The following is a 21,504-nucleotide window of genomic DNA, read 5'->3' on the forward strand; positions in this document are numbered from 1 at the left end:
AAAGTCATCCAGATTTTCAAGAAAGGCAAATGATAGGAATCTCAGTCTGACCATAAAAATGTAATCCTCGAAATAAGAGGATTCGGAAGTTTGATGCTCTTAAAAGCAAGGCTTCCTGAGCTGTGGGTCATGATCTCCAATTCGGTTTGCTGATGAAATTTAGGGATTCCGACCCCCAACCCTGTAATAATGGGCTGTGAAGTGTAACAGGATTCAGAAGTGCTAAACGTGGGGCCAAGTATCTTGTCAATCTTGGGATAGTCAGTGCCCACTGCTGCCAATCTGATGCAGACCATCCCCATGGACAGATTAATCTGCAGTGACTGCCATTATACCGAACAACAGCCATTATTGGCCCATTACGATGAGCCAGAATCAATGTGCCTCCTTTCTTCTTGCCTGCCTCATGCCCTGGGTGCTCTGTCAGAGAGTGCTTGATTCTGCTCTCTGGTGAGTTTGACATGGCTGTAAAAATGGCTCCTTTTCCCCGCAAATGTGGTAGGTGAGTGTGTGTGAGAAAGAGAGAGAGAGAGACAGCGCGAGTGAGACTGTAAGTGAGTGGGAGACAGAGTGTGTAATGAAGTAGTTTGACACAAAGTGAGTGTAAAAAGAACATTGAGGCGTAAGAAGGAAAGACATCATGTGAGGAAGTGAACTGTGCTACATGCTAATACCTGCTCGTAAACTCAATTCCCATTCAGTCTCACTTGGGGCCCTAAAAACCTTTAATCTTTCAAATGAAATCATAGGAGGAATAATTTTGGATAAATTGTCTCAAAGTGCATTTTTTTTTACAACATACAAATATAAAGCAATGTAGAACATCTGCCCATTTAGTTGGAATTAAATGACATTATTCAAAGAAGAACAGGAGAATTCTCGTTCGTGTTCTGGTCAATATTTATCTCTTTGCCAACACCTAAAACAGAATTCTGCTGAAAGGTGACAATTTGAAAGATGAAGTCTTTTCTCTCTCCACTGATACTGCCTGAACTGATGAGTATTTCCAGCATTTTGTGTTTTCATCCCTAAATTGGATGATGTGGTAGTTTATTTCATTGAAGTTGATGAGGCTTTGCCATGTTTTCTACAATAGTGACAATGGTTATTCTTAACTGTCTAAGTAGTGGTGGGTTTTGAATGAGTTAAAATTTCACCATTTATCTCTTAGGCATATATTTCAAAAGTACTTCATTGGGCTCTAAATTGTATCAGATATCCTAGGTCATGAGATATAATTGCAACTTCTTTCTTTTCTTTAATGAGCTTGTACTAAATTCCTTTGCACGCTATTTTAAAATTTAAAACAAACAGATTCACACTTGCGTAAAAATGGCATAGGAAGGCAATATAATTACATTCAGCATTTGTATATGAACATAATTGTTCTAACCTTATGAGCAGAAATTTGCTGACGATTCACGAATTCCAAACTAAAAGGTGGTTAACAAATTCCAAAGAAATACATAAAAAAATACTAAATCAATGAAACCAATCACCTAAATAGGAAGTGACAGATGACATGCTATAAATCCAATTCAAGTTTTCTTTGCGCCAATGCACTGGACTTTATCAGCTTGCAATACTCATGAGTTAGCAAACTAACCAATTCTTAAGGAGTTGTAAGTTTTACTAATACTTCACAGGATTCTTAACAGTTAATTTAGCAAAGTACACCAAAGTCAGCCTGCGGTTCTCCCCCCACTCTTGCTCTGCCCCAATTTACAATTTGACATATTTCAATGACCTTGAAAAGCATCTGAGTTTGTCATTATCCAGCTTTAGTCCCAATTTACTTTCACATCCTCTTTATGCATTGGAGAAAAATTGTAAATGGTAAAGCAGTCTTAAAGAAAATCAAAAGCACAATCAAGAATGCCTTAACAACCTGAAAAATTGGATGAAATCATGAATAGGATTAAAATTAGCAGCAAGTTCAAAGGAACTGGCTAAATCCTTACATTTTAAAAACCCAAAGACTCAGTTATCCTACTATGGGACTTGGGTGTGACTTTTTTTTTAAGGTGTTGGAGACAATACAACATGCAGTCAACAGCGCAGTGGGGTATTATGAGAACAGTGTCAACAAGTAACGTGGCGCATAAGGGAGCAACTGATTGCATGAGTATTTTTATTGCTTACAGTTTCCAAAGTCTTTATCATGGCTTTATAGTTTGTAAGGGGATGCTGCAGAGATCCAGAGAAGAAGGACCCGAAAGTAATTAATACTATTTGATTTTCACAGCAACCTAAGGGTTTAATTTAAAGGGGTTAGTCATGGAAAGAGAACTCAAGACTGAGGAGTGTTCCTCCTATGTTATATGAGATGTTGTCAGTTTTAGTATCCAGCACCACAATGATCTTCATCCACAGCTCCCAGCAGCTCAAATGTCAGCTTTGGACATTGTGGAGCAGGCACAAGGCCAGGAGTATCATGGATAACATGTGCAGGGAGGTGGTTACACTGCAGGCGAAGACTGTGTAGGTGGGGAGGGAATGAATGGATGACCACTAGGTAGAGAAAACAGATTAAGCAGCTAGTGCAGGAAATTTTCCTGGCTATTTCCCTACAAAACAGATATATTGCTTTGGATACTGTTTGGGGGGGGGCACGGAGTTGGGGGGGAGAATGGCCTCAGTGGAAAATAGCAACAGCCAAATTTGTTGAACCACGTTTGACTCTATTGCATGGGAGATAAGGACAAGTGTGAGAATGCTATTATAATAGGCAATATCAATACATGGAAATAGGCAGATGTTTTTGTGGCTGAAAATGAGACTCCAGAATGGTATTTTGCCTCCTCAGCGCTACGGTCAAGGATGCCTTGGAGTAAGGACAGAACATCCCGGAATGGTAGGATGAACAGGTAGCAGTTATGATGTATATCAGTGTCAAAACATAAATTAAGAAAAGGCATGAGGACTTAAAAGCAGAAAAATTGGAAGTTAGGAAGTAAGTTTAAAACCAGGATCTCAAAGGTAATAATCTCAGAATCAGGTAGGTAATAAGATTGCACTGAAATTACTGTTTTCCTTGTTCTATTTAAGAAGCAAGTACTACTAATGGGTGGCACGATGGCACAGTGGTTAGCACTGCTGCCTCTCAGTGCCAGAGACCCAGGTTCAATTCCCACCTCAGGCAACTGTCTGTGTGGAGTTTGCACATTCTCCCAATGTCTGCGTGGGTTTCCACCAGGTGCTCCGGTTTCCTCCCACAGTACAAAGCTGAATTGGGTGAATCAGGTGAATTGGCCATGCTAAATTGCCCATAGTGTTAGGTGAGGGGGGTAAATGGTGATTACACTGGAGGTTCACCTGGGTGCTCCTCAGAGGGTCGAGATGGACTTGTTGGGCCGAAGGGCCTGTTTCCACACTAAGTAATCTAAACTACGAAAATGAAACTGTTGATGCTTACAAAACCTTCTTGAAGCATGAAAATAAAACTTTGATCACCTGATCTTCAGCTTTATAATCCTGCAAAGCGACACATTCACACCGATCATCCTCCAGATTGTAACCAGTTGTAATCTATATTAAAAAAAATTAAGGTGAGACAGGCATGCAATCCGGATGCTACATGGCCTTGGGTCTGAAGAAAAGCAAAGTTTGTGTAAAGCAGCAGCTTAAAGCAAAGATGGAATTTCTTCTCCCTTTGCCTTTTGGTAAAAAGGTGTCACAAAATCGCAGCTTACACATTCTAAGAACAAAATTTGCATGCAATTTTTGCACTCTCGTGTTTTCATTAACCATTTATCATCCAATCACAATGAGTCTCTTTTCTCTATACAGAAAAAGAGTATCAGGAAACTATTTTTCACTATTACGTAAATGGACAGACAACTTGGATTTTAAAGGTATGGTGAGTCAATTATTTCTTTTTTTGGGGGGGGGGGTTTGCACTTGCTTACCAGTGATAATTTCTCCACTGATTAATCCAAAATCTGCCTAGATATTTTCCTAAGCAACAGGTTCACAGATGTTTAGGGTGGCACGGTGGCTAGCACTGTTGCCTCACAGCATCAGTGTCCCAGGTTCAATTCCAGCCACGGGCGACTGTCTGTGTGGAGTATGCACATTCTCCCTGTGTCTGTGTAGGTTTCCTCCGGGTGCTCTGGTTTCCTCCCACAGTCCAAAGATGTGCAGGTCAGGTGAATTGGCCATGCTAAATTGCCCTAAGTTAGGTGCATTAGTCAGAGGGAAATGGGTCTGGGTGGGTTACTCTTCGTAGGGTCAATGTGGATTTGTTGGGCCGAAGGGCCTGTTTCCACACTGTAGGGAATCAAACCTAATCATGTGACAACACACCTTTGGAGCAGGTGACACTTGAACCCAGTCCTCCTGGCTCAGAGGTAGGGTCAGTGTTCATGCGCCATAAAACACTTTCTAGCTCTTCATTGACAGATATTTTCTCATCATTACGACAGATCACTGAAGCAGGAGAGATTTGAAACCAAGTCTATTAGCTCAAAGCTAGAGACACTACCACCCCACAACAAGGGCGCCTGAAGCTATTCCCTGATAGATACTTTTTAATTAACTTCCTCAGAGACATTATGACACACCTTTGAGCAGGTGGGACGTGAACGCCGGCCTTCTGGAAGGTTGTTGTTATTCAGTGGTAGTGTTCTTACTTCTGAACAAGGAGGCCGGGATTCAAGTTGTACCTGCTCCAAAGTTGTGTAGTAGCCTATGACTGAAAAGATGACTGGCAGGTCAGAAGTAATTCAGTGATAGTTTAGCTGCACTGACCTTTCTTACCTGACAGATCAGAACCAGTTGGCTGATTTTGAGGTATCAGCTGATCCAGGAGTATGCCATTCAGTCACTTGAGCCTGGTCTAGCATGGTTGATCTGTACCTCAATTCCATTTGTCTGCCTTACACCTATAAGTCTTGACATCTTTATTCTGAATGAATAGCTTTGTTCTAATTTTAAGACGTCATCTTTTTGTTCTTCAGTGGACCATACTGAATCCAAGAAAAGACAATATTCATTTAAAAAACTTCACAGATGAGATAACTAAACATTTGCATCGCTGGATGTGGCTGTGGGAAAGTTTGTGGCAATGGACACTTGATAACTGAAGATCTAACAGGCAGGCCACCACTTACTGTTATTTTGAAAAGTCAATGCCTGAGCTGCTTTGTCATTGGGTTACTTCCTGGAAGCTACAGAAATATAACGGCAGTTGCTCAATTTAGAGTGAACTTTAGAACCTGCCAAAAGAACCTCTACAGGTTTTCACTCACCAAGCCATTGGTGTGGTTACACATATCCCACAGAGGTATAAGAGCCAAAGTGACCCGGGAACCGTCTTCAGTTGGAATTTGGTTCTGGCGTGTCATGACAGAAGAGACAGCCCATCTGCAATGAAACCAAAAATGGCATAGTTATGGAATTGGAAAGCAAGTACATATTCTTAAGTATAAGGATATGGGCATGAACTTTATACCCCCTTGCCAGCAAGTTCGAAAGATCGGGAAGCAGGGGTGAGTGTAACATCCACTATTATCTTGCTCCGACTTCCACCCTGCCATATTACCTGAAATCACATAGGGAGAAGTGTCTGATATTGTAATCTAATTGGAGGCCACACAGGGCCTCAGACAAGAATTTCACACAGCAGAAGGAAACCTATGCCATGAGGAAAGGTCTCGAATATTTAACTGTGTGGGCAAGGGGCTTGGGAGTATGGAGGGGATTTCTGGCTATCCTGGGCTCACTGAAGGTCCTTCACATATAACTCTTTTCCAGTCTTTGCTGAGGATCTTTAACCGAAGCGTACCAGGGCTCCTCAGCATGGGGAACTATTTGTAGTCCCGGCAATAGCCATGCCTCCTTGGCTGATACTGCTGGGATTACATAGTGGCTCGCTCTCCGATTAGCTGCACATCTCTAATATGGAACTTCCTTCTGTGATTGGGGTGGAACTTAAAGCATTTAAGTAGTACTCACAAATTTTTCCTTTAAATCAATCATTGGAAGTACCTTAAGATGAGAAGAGAATTCCTGGACTCAAAGTGCTGTGAATCCTTGGAATTCTGAAATGCCAGAGGGCTGTGCTTGTTCAGCTGTTGAATATACTTAAGACAGAAATAGACAGATTTGGAAACCTTGCTGGGAGACGCGGACCATGCTGCCCAGAGCAGCTGGGGACAAGCAATATATACTGGCCGAGCTAGTAATATCCACAACTCATAAAAGAATTAAGGAAAAACTCAAGGAATCAAATGACATAGAGTTGCTGGTGCAGCAAAGTAAGGTACATGATCAGCCACAATCTCACAAAATGGTACAGCAGACTTGTGGGTGGGGTAGGTGTATGTGAAATAAGGCAATAAGGCCTACTCTTCCCATGTAAAAACCTATTTTGGTCCCTTCTCACTGTTTTTCTCTATTGGCTGTGAAACTAAGTCAGCTAACACCCTTGCATTTATCTCCCCAGGTAGCTTTCTGGTAATTTAGTTAAAATCACATGACTTGCATAATATACATATTGTGTGCAGTTTTGGTCTTCTTATCTGAGGAAGGCTGTTCTGGCCATTGAGAGAGTGCAATGAAGGTTTAACAGCCTGATTCTTGTGATGGCAGGGTTGACACATGAAGAGAGACTGAATCAGTTAGGAATATACTCACTGGAAGTTTAGAAGAATGAGCAGGGTTCTTAGAGATACCTAAAAACCAAATTCCAGCAGGACTGGACAGGAAGGATGTTCCATGTGACCGAGGCAGGCCAGGACCAGGGGTTACAGTCTAAGGATATGGGGTAGGATTTCTAGGACTGATAAGAGGAGTAATTTCTTCACCCAGGGAGTAGTGAGCCTGTGGAATTCTATGTCACAGGAAGCAGCTAGGGTCAAAGAATTGACTGTTTTCAAGAAGGAATTAGTTGCAGTTCTTAGAGCTAAAGAGATCAAAGCGGTAATAGACTACTAAGTTGGATGATCAGTAATGAGCATATGAATGGCACAGCAGGCATGAACGGCCAAATGGCCTACTCCTGCTCCTATTTCCCATGTGCTGATGCTGTTTGGAACTCACTGTTCAACATGACATGCTGACCTTAAATAAAAGTCAGACCTTCACAGAACTAAACTGAAATCTATTCTCCCTTCACTTTGCAACAGTTGTTGCCAAACTACCATATGGTGAGGTGCAGACCTTACAGAAAGATAACACATGGCAAGATTCAACATGGAAAAATCTACAGACAATGGTGAAAGCATTACAGACCAGATAAGAGAGATGCTGCAGCAGTAAGGTGAAGCACACCCTGGAGGGGAGAAGGAAAATGACTGACCCCATGGCAGGTACAGGCTACATCACCCGGCGATGGTCTATGTAAGAAATCCCAAGTTTAGTTGGAGAACAAATGGATGTCAAATACTCTGTGAATAAAATTTAAAATCTTTGGGGAGTGAAGAATTTTTAAATAAAACTATGCAGTATTACAGGCTATGAAAATGAAAAGTATGTACAGTACTGACAGCTCCAATTGAGCATTGCTGCAATAGGAACAGGCACCATGAGGCATGACTACAGCAAGGGTAATCAAGGACTATAAAAAAGGAATTTACCCAAGGTTGCAGAACTGGGGACACTGCGAAGCCAGAATTAGAAAGTCACAAAGGGGCAGATTAGAAGCCTAAGTACCACTGGTCTAAGAGAAGAAAAAAGTTAGGAGCCTTTCGTAAGACATGAAAAAAAAGGAGGTCCTTCGCTGAAACCACATTAAAGGTACGAAACATTTAATTAAACTGTGGGAGCTGGAATAATCCAGAGAAAGTGTGAAAGACAGAAATCATTATGAGAGCCACAGGAAGTTTAAGAAGCTGGATTCCTCTGCTGCTGAAGTTGTTTTCTGCCCAATTCATTTAGTAAAACCCAATGCTTAAAGTGGGAATCAAAAAGAGAAATTGCTAGAAAAGCTGAGCAGATCTGGCAGCATCTGTGGAGAGAAATCAAGAATTAACATTTTGGGTGCAGTGAATCTTCTTCAAAACTCTGAGGAAGGTTTGGAGGAAGAGTCACTGGACCCCGAAATGTTAACTCTTGACTTTTCTCTATAGGTGCTGCCAGATTTGCTGAGCTTTTCTAGTAATTTCTGTTTTTGTTTCAGCATCTGCAGTTCTTTTGGTTTTTATTTAAAATGAGAATGCTTTTGATTAAAGCTGTAGTCAGCGAGATTCATTCAGTAAAATTGTTAGAGAAACAGGAATAATTTATTTAGGCAGGAACAGTGGGCTTGAAGCTACAAAAAGAGACGGCAAAGCTTGAAAAGAAAGCATCCTCTACTTGGCCACAAAATGATGGAAAAAGTTCCAGCGGTACTGCTTTCACTGCAAAATAACATAATTTTCAGTAAGGGAAATAAATAATCCTATTAGGAAGATACCTAATCAGAAATAAGAAAGATTTTACTCCAGAGATGGGCCAAGTGGATCAGATTGAACATCCTGGAGGAAGTAATTCTTAAGATACAGAATAGCTTCTAAACTAGATACTACATCAGAAGCTGAACAAGTTAATGCACTTTTATATATAAGTGCAAGTATAGCTGATGATCTTATAATTCAATAAGATATAAAAGAAACAGCTACTACTTTTGAAGTACTAGAAGTCTTTGACAGTTATGTTAATATCAGAGAAAACAAAATTCTTGAAAGAGCAAGGGCTAACAGAAGAATTCAGCATCCGAGGAAATACACAGATTCATTGATAATCTCTACAAATTAGCAGAAACAAGCAATTATGATGATTTAAGATCAGAATGCAAAAGAGACAGAATTATTCAAAGTTTGTGAGAAGATTTGTAGCTCGGGTGCTCGTTGTGGTTCTGTTCGCCGAGCTGGGAATTGCGTTGCAGACGTTTCGTCCCCTGTCTAGGTGACATCCTCAGTGCTTGGGAGCCTCCTGTGAAGCGCTTCTGTGATGTTTCCTCTGGCATTTGTAGTGGTTTGAATCTGTCCCTTCCGGTTGTCAGTTCCAGCTGTCCATTGCAGTGGTTGGTATATTGGGTCAAGGTCGATGTGCTTATTGATTGAATCTGTGGATGAGTGCCATGCCTCTAGGAATTCCCTGGCTGTTCTCTGCTTGGCTTGTCCTATAATAATAGTGTTATCCCAGTCGAATTCATGTTGCTTGTCATCTGCGTGTGTGGCTAAGGATAGCTGGTCGTGTCGTTTCGTGGCTAGTTGGTGGTCATGGATGCAGATCGTTAGCTGTCTTCCTGTTTGTCCTATATAGTGTTTTGTGCAGTCCTTGCATGGGATTTTGTACACTACATTGGTTTTGCTCATGCTGGGTATTGGGTTCTTCGTTCTGGTGAGTTGTTGTCTGACAGTGGCTGTTGGTTTGTGTGCTGTTAGGAGTCCTAGTGGTCGCAGTAGTCTGGCTGTCAGTTCGGAAATGCTCTTGATGTATGGTAGTGTAGCTAGTACTTTGGGTTGCGGCATGTCCTTGTTCCGTTGTCTTTCCCTTAGGCATCTGTTGATGAAATTGCAGGGGTATCCGTTTTTGGCAAATGTATTGTATAGGTGTTCTTCTTCCTCTTTTTGCAGTTCTGGTGTATTGTAGCGTATTGTGGCTCTTTTGAATAGTGTCTTGATGCAACTTCTTTTGTGTGTGTTGGGGTGGTTGCTTTCGTAGTTCAGGACTTGGTCTGTGTGTGTGGCTTTCCTGTATACCTTTGTGGTGAATTCTCTGTTAGGTGTTCTCTGTACCATCACGTCTAGGAATGGGAGTTAATTGTCCTTTTCTTCCTCTCTAGTGAATCGGATTCCTGTGAGTGTGGCGTTGATGATCCGGTGTGTGTTCTCTATTTCTGTGTTTTTAATGATTGCAAAGGTATCATCCACATATCTGACCCAGAGTTTGGGTTGAATTTGCGGTAAGACTGTTTGTTCTAATCTTTGCATTACCGCTTCTGCTATGAGTCCAGAGATTGGTGAGCCGTTGATTTGTTCATATATTTGGTTGTTGAATGTGAAGTGTGTTGTGAGGCACAGGTCCAGTAGTTTGAGTATGTCGTCTTTGTTGATAGGTTCAACGTCCTGTTGTCTGTTCTGTATGTCCAACAGGTTGGCTACTGCAACCACTAGGATCCATAAGAGCACACAAACCAACAGCCACTCTCAGACAACAACTCACCAGAACGAAGGACCCGATACCCAGCATGAGCAAAACCAATGTAGTATACAAAATCCCACGCAAGGACTGCACAAAACACTACATAGGACAAACAGGAAGACAGCTAACGATCCGCATCCATGAACACCAACTAGCCACGAAACGACACGAACAGCTATCCTTAGTAGCCACACACGCAGGTGACAAGCAACATGAGTTCGACTGGGATAACACTACTATTATAGGACAAGCCAAACAGAGAACAGCCAGGGAATTCCTAGAGGCATGGCACTCATCCACAGATTCAATCAATAAGCACATCGACCTTGACCCAATATACCGACCACTGCAGCGGACAGCTGGAACTGACAACCGGAAGTGGCAGATTCAAACCACTATAAATGCCGGAGGAAGCATCACAGAAGCGCTTCACAGGAGGCTCCCAAGCACTGAGGATGTCACCTAGACAGGGAATGAAACGTCTGCAACACAAATTCCCAGCTCGGCAAACAGAACCACAGAATTGTTGTTGACACTGCTGATACATCTTTGTCAGATTTAGTACAATCAAAAGAGGACCTGATTCCAGAGAAAGCCATTCAGATTGAGAGAGTGAAGCAGAAATCCAGAAGCAACGAATCCGGAGGAGATCAATCTTGGCAGAGTTGATCAGCATTTTACGATTTTGAATGACTTGTTATTCCAGCTTCGTTTTGGGAAGATGTCCTAGAGAAATTGTACCAAGGACACCTGGGGATCACCAAGTGCAGAACCAGACCTTGATCAGAAATGTGGTGGCGTAAGATCTTCAAAGATCCTTCTTGGGAGAAGATGTGTATGGTCTAAAAAGGTTGACACTGAGGATTGCAAAAATTACACCCACAAATATGATTTCATATGGTCTGGAGGGTAGCTTAGAATCTCACAGAAGTCTGAATATTGAAGTCCTCTTCATAGTCTATGTAACAATGTCCATCATATTAAGTTTGCTAACTTACAATCAACTACTAGTTGAAAGTCTGTTTAAGTTGAACCAGGAAACAGTTTTCCTTTACTACACTAAACCAGGCAGGTGCTGTAGATCCCTATACTTAAAGAGAATGGTGAGGTGCAGACTTGGTTTAGTTGCACATACAGCAGATAGTATTTTGCTGTTTGACTCCTGCTCATAGTTCTTTGACTTATGTGCAAAGAAAGCCACTTGGAGTACCAACTTTGGAAGATGTCTGTGCTACAAACATATCAGTCACGTGCTCAGAGAGACGTGAATAAACTCAAAAAGAAATAGTTGTACTCAGATGAGAAGTCAAAGTTCAATATGGAATTAGTTGAAACCTTTCTTAGTCTTGGAAATCCCATGGGTACAATTGTTCTCATCTTGTTTGATTGGTGTTCAATAAAGAAAAGCTCCCTCATCACCAGTGCATACATCGTCCATGATAAACTCCGTTTTTATTTTAGATGTTTAGCCATCAGGTATTCATTAAACATTCAACCACAAAAAAGTGCATTAAAAGTTTGAACTTAATCAATATTCCGGAGAGGAACTATTGTTGCGTAAACTTCAGGACTGTCTTGGAATCTCGAGGAATTAAAGATTAATGTCCTAATGTGAGAAATGTAACAGAAAATTTATATGGATAATAAATAAAAGCGTGCACCTATTTACTCATTTTGAACACTTTTTCTGTTAGTTATAAAACCACTGAGTGGAGCAGTGTAAGCTGGGGTTTGAGAGATGAAACTTTAGTGACAAATAAGACCAAATAATATGTCTCCTTGCACAGATGTGTCTTCACTAAACTGTCAAATCTTAGAAATATTTCTCACCACATTGAATAAGAAGCTGTACTTGGATAAAGTACTTTGGGATTTTTTTTTGAAAACTGTAACATTTCACTTCGTCAATCTCAGACCATTTAAGTCAGTACATTTTATATCTTAAAGAAGATGGACTGCAAATATGTTGGGGTTCCCATTATTAAAATGAAGGACCAACTTAATGCATAAGCTGCAGATCACATTTGACAACAGTATTTCAAATTGCTAGGCAAATAAAATAGAAATTTCCTTTTTCAAATTCTTCTTTCAACATTTTCATTACATACAAACCTGTAGTCATCAAAGGTGAAGGATTCCTTCAAGGGCAGTTTACTAGCATTCGGGTGGGTCTGGAACACAAAATGTTGAAATAGGGAAATGTTGCAGTGTGGGGGGACGTGGGAAGAGGGGGAAGGAGGAGAGAAAGAGAGGGATTCAGAAAAAGAGACAGTGAGACAGAGGAGGGAAGAGAGGCATAAAAGAAGAGAATGGGAAGGGAAAAAAGGAAAAAAAACACACAAGTCAGTCAGCAGAATGTTATTACTTAGCAGCCTAACAGATACTAACAAGAGCCAAATGAAGCAAGAGGAGTCCAGCCGAGCTACGGCAGGATCATCATGCCATAATGCTCCCATACATCACTGTCAACTTAATTTGTTGTGCCCAGCAGCTGTCATAAATCTGCTCCATCAACTCCTGCAAGCAGAACCCACCAGCAATACAAAATAAAACTTAGGGCCTGTGACAGTAACGCAATCTGCTGCCAACAAGTCCTTCATCAGCCTACCGAATGTCACCTCTTTTCCAAAATGTTCACTTGTTGACACTGGCAGGGGCCCGGGAGACGGATTTTTTTTTTATGGACTGGGAGCCATTCCTCGCACTGCGCTCTGATGCAGTGCTACTGTCAGTGGCACTCTATGTAGCGTGCAATTTCTTCCTTGATGCATTAGCATCAGAAGTTGGGGTAATTCATCATTTCTCTCAATAGTATATTGGCTGGCATCAGGAGTACAGTTGTAGGGAGGGGGGTGGGGGGAGGTTGGAACAGGAGGTTTAAATAGCTGCACCGCAAATCAATTATACAAGAAAAACCAGCACAGATAATGCCGTTTTGGCCAAACTAGAAATCACAAAAAAACCTGCTAATTAGATGCTAGCTTTGCTGTGCCTAAGTGTGTAAGAAAGCTTACATTCTGCTTTCTTCACAGGATGGGAGTGTTAATAACAAGATGCTTTTGAAATACAGGCAACAATGACTCCTAAATGACTGACAAAAAAGCAAAACAAACCTGATTCTTCTGTCAGCCACAATTGCATGCATACAAGTTTAAGTGAGTTGAGAAAAAATTAATACACATATGAGCTAGATTCATTTGCCCCAAAACTTTGCAGTGAATCATTTATTCAGTCTAATTTAGGCAGTTTCTCTGAAGACAATCCTGTGCTTTGCTGAATAAAGTAATGGTATCTTAGATGCAATAAATTTCTGTTCATAGTCATAAAACATCTGGAAAAGGCATGCAGTGCTTGTAAAACCAAGTCTGGGGTTACTTGACCCCCCCCCACCCCCATCCCCGATCCTCACTGAACATGAAAACTGAACTACAGTCATCCCAAACAGCTTTTGTATCGACTGCAGAGGTAATAGAGTCAGCATCAAAGAGGAAGAATTTGATAGCAGAGAGGTCCCACGTTTCTGGAACGTAACAGCTAATTTCATCCAGACAAGTGATAACATTCAGGAGAGAAATAGGTAAATGCACATTGGTGTAATAGGAATGCTGTAGATGTTGACCTCAAGGTACACTTTACAGGCAGAGAAAAGCGAGCCACACGCTGCAAGTGTCCAGCACTGCTATTGCAGACTCATGGAGCAGGGAATGCATATTTAACAAGTCCTCCTTTCTTTGGCAATGGAATACTGTACTTTAATCAACCAAAACATGCACAAAGTCTAAACAACAGAAAATCATAATGCTATTAGACAATAAATTAACTGGCAGTTGTTGAGAAGAATTACCTAACTATATGACCATAATAATAGTAGGGTGCTTGGCCCCTCAATCCTATCCAGCGTGCAAGAAATGCTCGGCTGATAAGATGCCTCCACTGGGGCGGATTTATGTACGTACGTTCGTACGTATGCACGCACACACACACACGCCCTAGACTCCCTGGTAGATAACTAATCTGTTTAACTCTGCCTTAAATGTATTCAATAGACCACCTCAACTGCGCTCTGTGGAAAGGAAATTCAAAAGACAAACATTCCACAGTGAGAAATTCCTCATTTATCACAAATGGGAGAATCCATCTGAAACCAGGTCCCCCAAGTTCTAGATTCCCAGAAGGGAAAATATCCTCTCAACATGCACTCTACTAAGTCCCTTTAAGAACCTTACAAATTTCAATAAAACTGTCTCTCATTCTCCAAAATGCCAATGAGAACAGGCTCAACCTCTCCTCATAAGAAGAATGTTATATCAGTAGTAATTATGGACTATTAAATTTGAACTTCCATTACCCTACTGCTAGTCCACAGATGTTTCATGGCCTAAAATGCTTTTTTTTAGAAAGGAAGATGTATGCACCAAAATGGCTTCAATGATCACATGACCACAGATTGAGGGAAGCCACATGATTCCATGTGGAGTAAATAAAGTCGTCTCCACTGAAATGAACATCTTCATCTAACAACATTATAGCCAGAAACTGTCAGATACTTGCATGTCCTGTTTTAATTCATGCTTGCACGACAAGTTCACACTTGGAAAATGAAAGGTCATCTACTGATTACTCAGCTTGAAAAGGTAATACAACTAGACTCTGGAATATACAGTGAACAACATTTCAACAGCTGCTTTTGAGTGCAGAACTGAAGGAGGAAAATGAATCTGTGACAATAAGAGCTGGAACTCTCTCTCTCGGTTTGTTTTACTCATTATCTCAAAATATAGCATCCAGGGAAAAATCAAATCTGGAATATAGCTGTTCATTTAGTACTCAAAGTTAATGACAGATTTTGTTGCTGCTTAACCTTCATTCTCCAAGTCTGCACAAGACATTGTCCCTTTTAACCTCCCTAACCGTGCTGTGTTTTTTTTCCTCAGATTAAGTAAGGTTAACATTTCTCTTTCTTTCGCTCAAGAAAACTTAGTAATTGACTCCTTCATTTTTCAGTGACCTACGCTTTAAGTGTTCTCTCTATTACAAAAATAAATTCTTGCAACCAACCAAGAGGGAAGCCAACTCTTCACCCCAACTACTTGTAACACCACCAGAAATCAAGTGAGTTGACCTTCTCTAAATTCCTTCCAATGCAAGAACAAGGAGTTTTACCAATTTTTTTTTATAGATGCACTGCAGAAAGCATCCTTTCTGGATGTATCACGGCATGGTATGGCAACTGGTCTTCCCAAGACCGCAAGAAACAACACACATCGTCCTTCACCAAACCAGCTTTCCATCCACTGACTCCATCTATACTTTCCACTGCCTCAGGTAAACAATCAACATCATCAAAGAGCCCTCCCTCCCTGGTTATACTCTCTTTAACCCTGTTCTATCAGGCAGAGGATATAAAAGTTTGAACAGATTCAACAATCAGGGAAGAAGCTGTTCTTATCAGACTTTTGAACGGACCTCTCAAATGTTAATTCTGATCTCTCTCTGCACCGTCTCTACAGCTGTATGACTGTATTCTGCATTCTGTTCAGCTACCCTGATGCACCTTGTATGGTACAATCTGCCTGTACATCATGCAAAACAACACTTTTTACTTTATCTCAGTACATGTGACAACAATAAAAATCAAGTGTTTACCATTTAAAACAAGTTTGCTTTTAGTCGGTAAATTAGAGGCATTCCCCAATAATACTGCTATAAAATTCCTCTTCGTAAATAAATCAGCAAGCTTGTTTTACTTTTTAAAAATGCAAACGGATTTTTTCCCCTCTGACAGTTCTTTCTGACTCTTCAACTGGGGGCTTCCCTCCTCGACTCTCCCAAATCCATCCAATGCTTCCTTAACCCTTCTGCTGGTCACACCGTACCCCCCACACCCACCACCCGCACCCCCTCCCCCGCCCCCATAGTGACCCTTCTGCTCATCTATCCTCATGTTCGATTTCTGCTCCTGACGCTCCAGCTTGCTGACTCATCCAAATTATTCCTTCCCTTGCAATTCACAATTTTGTTCCTTAAAACACTAACAGGCTGATCTTCAGTGCCCCATTTCCTTCGTCAGTCCTTGTACTTGTCTCACTGACCCTTCTATTATTGTCTTGCTCACCAGACCTTCCAATGGTAAGGTCAATATTTGGTGCCCATCCTGCCTTCACAAGGATTGCAGTGAGTACCTTCTTGAACCATTACAGTCAACTTCTTTGTAGTGGTTTGGTACAACTGCAGGGTCATTTCAGAGGGAGGTCCACCAAATTTCCGGGGTCTGGAGTAACATGCAAGTCAGAGAAGATAAAGAAGAACATGCCCCCTAAAGAATAGTAAACAAGGTGAGGGTTTTTAAATGACTGCCATTGATAGTTTCATGGTATAATTATGGAGACTAGCTTTCCATTATAGATTTAACCTGGGTGACCAGCCAGTGCTTACACTGAAATCATTCTTGGTATAAATTCTGCCCCAAATGATATTTTATGAACACTGCAGCAATTAATTATCACTATCACATGACCATTGTTCCTCTTATCACAGAGATATTATAATGATGAGGCTTCTTTATTTTCCATCTTTTACCAGTGTCTTAACTCCATTTCATGGCCAGCTTTTCATCTTGAAAGCAGGCAGCTGACACTGGGACATGTCCCAAGAGTTGCACTATTGCTTCCAGGCTAGACAAACCCACCCATACTGCTTTTATAGTGGAGTGTTGAGAATGGGTTTTTTAATAATCCAGCGATAATACCATCAGGCCATTGCTTCCTTGAGCTGGAGCAAAGCCTGCTGACAGAGGCACGTCGATGCTAAGGCATTCAGGTTAAAGGCTGCTCTTTGTTCACTGGGACATAATGCCAGTTCTGGAGATGACAGCGAGGCCCATAACCACGCCACTCATACCCATCCATAAGTACTAACTCCTCCATGCATCCCCTCTGCCCTCCCAACCCACTCACTCAGTATCCATTATAAACTGAACTCATAAACCCTATATTAAAATGTAAGTGTTTCGGAAGAGCTCATAAATCTATCAAAATAAAACAAAATATCTCCTGAATTCACTTTAAAAAATCCTCTTAACAGACCACAGATTTGTCCAAACAAGCAAAGTTGACATTTCCCTTGGCAGCTGTCAACAGACACTGTTCAAGATAATCAAAATGTAAGACATCTGTTGAGCCTTTGAATTAGCAAAACAGATGGTTAAGCTGAATCTCCATGGGGGGAGAAAAAAGGGTTGGGCACTACACACCATTGTATGGCAATGAAATGTAGAAATAACACAAAATAGAAAGATTTTCAGTGGACGATGTACTCTAATGCATTTAAGGATTTTCTACTTTTGCAATACTGTCCAGTCCCTCAACAGCTTTCCAAATGCTAAAAGTGGCAACCTGGAAAACATTAAATTTTATTCAATTGTTACTTAACTTTTCAAATCAAAACTCCATCATCAGTCACCATATTAAACCACAGAATTTGTATACAGCATTTCATATGACATGTAAAATTGATAACTTTTTTTGCACTGACAGTTCCCAACGTTAAAACATAGCTTTACAAAGTCCTGGCATGAAAAGCACCAACTTCTAAAACCAGCCCCACATTGAAAACTGTAGAAGGCCTGAAATATTCACTTTTGACGGTGTTATTCTGCATCATGTAATACTTAAATATAGCAACAGTCATGCGCCACTGAAAATTGCCAGTGCCAGAAATGGATGTAGGGACTCCATGAAAATGGTTCTGACCACATTTGTAAAGCCACAGTGTCATATATCAGATGCAATTCAGTCCCCTATCAGGATATGAAAATTCAGCTTCAAGTGTCTGCGCATAGCTACTGACCCTATGAGTCTTGGAACCTCCAAACTTAATCTCAAAACGAACTCGACTGTGCGCACAGAACTCTGGTATATACATTTTTGATTGAATGTACAATGAGAATATAATATGTTCAGCCACAAGCTGATCTAATTATCTGCACCAGAAAAGAAAACTTATTCCCATGGTCTACTGTCAATTTCCATTTTTTTCACTGCGATAGACAATCTACCTTTCTACTTTTCATGATAGTGCTCCACTTCTGATCTCCATTCTTTACCTGCATCCACCATTTGACTTATTTCTTAATTTCTAATACTGATTTTTATGTCATTTGTACTTTCCCACTAAACCACTACACAGTGTATAGATTTCAAATTTCTCCAAAGGTGAAAAGTAGCAGAAAATGACTGCAGAGGTTACTAATTTGATGCTTGTGCCAGAGGACTGACCAATCCCAGCCAGAATTGCATATCAGTCTGTAAGGACCCACTTGTCCAGGATCACTCGAGCTGATCATAGCTTTTTTTCCAATGACATTAACCTCATTATTGCATTATTTATTTAAATTTTCTTTGTTCAATCACCATTAAGTAAAAATCTGCAACAACAAATTTCAACTAAAATTGGATACCGTAACTTAATAGAACTTACCCCAAAAATTTAGGACAGTATTTAATGGAGACACATGGGGTCATACTTGTTGGTGGTCAATCTGCCACTAAGTTAATACTATTGGTTGTAGGATGAGGCTCTTAGATTGCCCCATTTCAGAGCCTCAACTGGCAGACTGGAAATGAAGTCCCACTCCGAGCTCAATTGTGATGAAGGCAAGAAGACATTAATGCCCCCTCCAGCCTGAATAAAAGCCCCTCCTCATCCTACTCCTCAAACATGGGAAAGGGCATTAGTTTCCACCCCTATTTTCAAACAAGGTTCAATAAGTTGAATGAATGGCACACTCCTTTAAAGTGTGCAAACTTAATCACAACTTAACAGTCCATTTGCAATGTAAATCTGATTGCATAATATATTTTCACTGCATGTACTCAAATTACAAAATAAAGCACCGGTAGTGCAGTACTAGGACTTAGAGAAATATGAAATAGCCTTTATGAATCTGAAGTGTGTCCCACAAACAAAATAAGCCTATTAACCTAGCAACATAGTGCCATACATAAAATAGATATCTAGCAGTGATTATAAGGCAGCAACCTAATCAAGGTGCTCACATAACATTTTGGACTATCAGGGTGAGCTCAAAATGGTTTATTACATTCATCCAAAACCACAAGATTAAATTATTTGAAACACAAAAGAACCAAACAGCTAATTTGCATTTTAAAAAGCCTTTCAGGTTGCTGCTATGGTGGAAAAAGAATCATTTAAGCTCACACAAGCAGCAAAGGATCCGTGAACAGATATTCTATTTTTTGGTCACAATAACTCCACTCTTATTTAAAAGAAACAATGTCAAAAGATCTGTCTGAACTGACAGACGGGACCTTGGCTTAACACCTCAGCCGAAAGGCAGCACCTCCAACAGTGCTATACCCCTCACTGTTGAACTGAAATGTCAGCCTAGATTGTAAAAGTCTGTACCAATGCAATTATATGTTCAATTAACTCCCCAAACCACCCTAATATAAAACGTATACTGTTAATTTTCTTCATGAAGTTTCTTCAGATTTCAACCTTGGACAACTGTGGTTGGTACATTAAATGTAAATATTGTCTTCCAGTGTGCTGTGCACCATTGATTTTGGTTGATATACAAGGATTCTAAACCGCAGCATGAATATTTTGAACATAGTATAAATTAATTTCCGCTCAACTGTTAGGAGTGGTTTCAGCTTGTACACCGTGGCCAAGAAGCTCATTTCAAGTGCAAATGGTAACCAAAGCACAAAGTGCGCTGGCTTTCAGGCGAAGATTTGCATTGCGCAAAATTGCATTGCTTCCAAAAGCAAAACTTCCCAAGTTTCAGCTTGGAGTTATGTCTCATTTTATGGGTAGAGCCAATATTTTATATACTGGCTTTTAAACTAGTAGAAAAGATCACAACCTCAATTTTCATTGGTAAAATTCCACAATTGTCTGCACTGACCTGATGGATTTTATATATAGTCATAGAGATGTACAGCATGGAAACAGACCCTTCCGTCCAATCTGTCCATGCTGACCAGATATCCCAACCTAATCTAGTCCCACCTGCCCGCATCCGGCCCATATCCCTCCAAACCTTTCCTATTCATATACCCATCCACATCCCTCTTAAATGTTGCAATTGTACCAGCCTCCACACATCCTCTGGCAGCTCATTCCATACACATACCACCCTCTGTGTGAAAAAGTTGCCCCTTCGGTCTCTTTTATATCTTTCCCCTCTCACCCTAAACCTATGCCCTCTAGTTCTAGACTCCCTGACCCCGGGGAAAAGACTTTGTCTATTTATCCTATCTATGCCCCTCATAATTTTGTAAACCTCGAGAAGGTCAGCCCTCAGCCTCCGACACTCCAGGGAAAACAGCGCCAGCCTGTTTAGTCTCTCCCTGTAGCTTAAATGTTATGCCTATAAAAAGTGAAACCCAATGGAAACTTTTATCCCGCATACTTTGTTTGTTTTCCATCTGAGCCTCATATAGATGCACCTGTGTAACCTTTACAATTCATCAGAAATGATCTTAATATTCATATTTTAGAGTTAATAAGGAACTATTTGAGAAATTAACTACTAAATGAAATGCAATGTTTCTAGTAAAACTGTAAAGGCTGAAGTAGCACTAGAACATTCAGGGTGCAGTTAGGAACAGTGAAAAATCTACAGTTCAGAGAAGTCTGGGTGGATTAAATGGGTCTGGGTGGGTTACTCTTCGGAGGGTCGGTATGGACTGGTTGGGCCAAAGGGCCTGATTCCACACTGTAGGGAATCTAATCTAATCTAATAATGGAGTGCTGCATTATCAGAGATGCAACTTTTCAGAAAAGAGATTAAATTGATGCACTGTCTACTACTTCGGGGGCTATGAGAAGACAGCAATGTTTACAGAAGAACAGGGAAGCTCAGAATCTTGACCACCCTTTAACTGAAAGGTTAACAGCGGCAGTAGAAATGAGGATTTGAGGTTACAATCAGATGAGCCATGATATTATTGAAGGGTCAAGGAGTTGAAGGTCCAATTCCTGTACTGATTTGTGTGCTCATAACCAATATCCTTCAAAAAATTATCTGTTTATTTAATTTGGTTTGTGGGACTTTGCGTTGTACAATTTAGCTGTGGTAGGCTGTGGAATATCTGAAAAGTTCTACATAAGCATTCTTCTCCTTCTATCTTAAAATGCATACTACCGAGAAGCTTCACATATATGAAAATAAATTGCTTTCTAGTCAGCATAAGCAACACAGACAATAGTGTAAAGATTCATGCTGTTTAATCTTCACTTAAGAAAGACATTCCTACCCTGTTCAGTTTTATGTCATTCACTATTCATGAAAGTAGATACAAGCTGATCTGCACCCAGACTTATTCCAATGGTGCTCTATATCAATTA

At 40.6% G+C, this 21,504-nt stretch overlaps 1 protein-coding gene across 2 annotated transcripts in view; it reads right to left on the bottom strand.

Annotated features, from left to right (window-relative positions):
- Window positions 1-21,504, bottom strand: part of setd3 (SET domain containing 3, actin histidine methyltransferase) — a 157,501-nt gene that overhangs the window by 20,500 nt on the left and 115,497 nt on the right. For both annotated transcript variants that reach the window (XM_060829377.1, XM_060829376.1), the window contains 3 exons: window positions 12,241-12,299; window positions 5,250-5,364; window positions 3,454-3,528 (listed from right to left, as the gene is read on the bottom strand). In XM_060829377.1, coding sequence (XP_060685360.1) covers window positions 3,454-3,528; window positions 5,250-5,364; window positions 12,241-12,299 — 249 coding nt within the window. The remainder of the gene's footprint in view (window positions 1-3,453; window positions 3,529-5,249; window positions 5,365-12,240; window positions 12,300-21,504) is intronic.

The sequence above is a fragment of the Hemiscyllium ocellatum genome, chromosome 8, assembly GCF_020745735.1.
Source record: "Hemiscyllium ocellatum isolate sHemOce1 chromosome 8, sHemOce1.pat.X.cur, whole genome shotgun sequence".
In the NCBI taxonomy this organism is placed as follows: Eukaryota; Metazoa; Chordata; class Chondrichthyes; order Orectolobiformes; family Hemiscylliidae; genus Hemiscyllium; species Hemiscyllium ocellatum.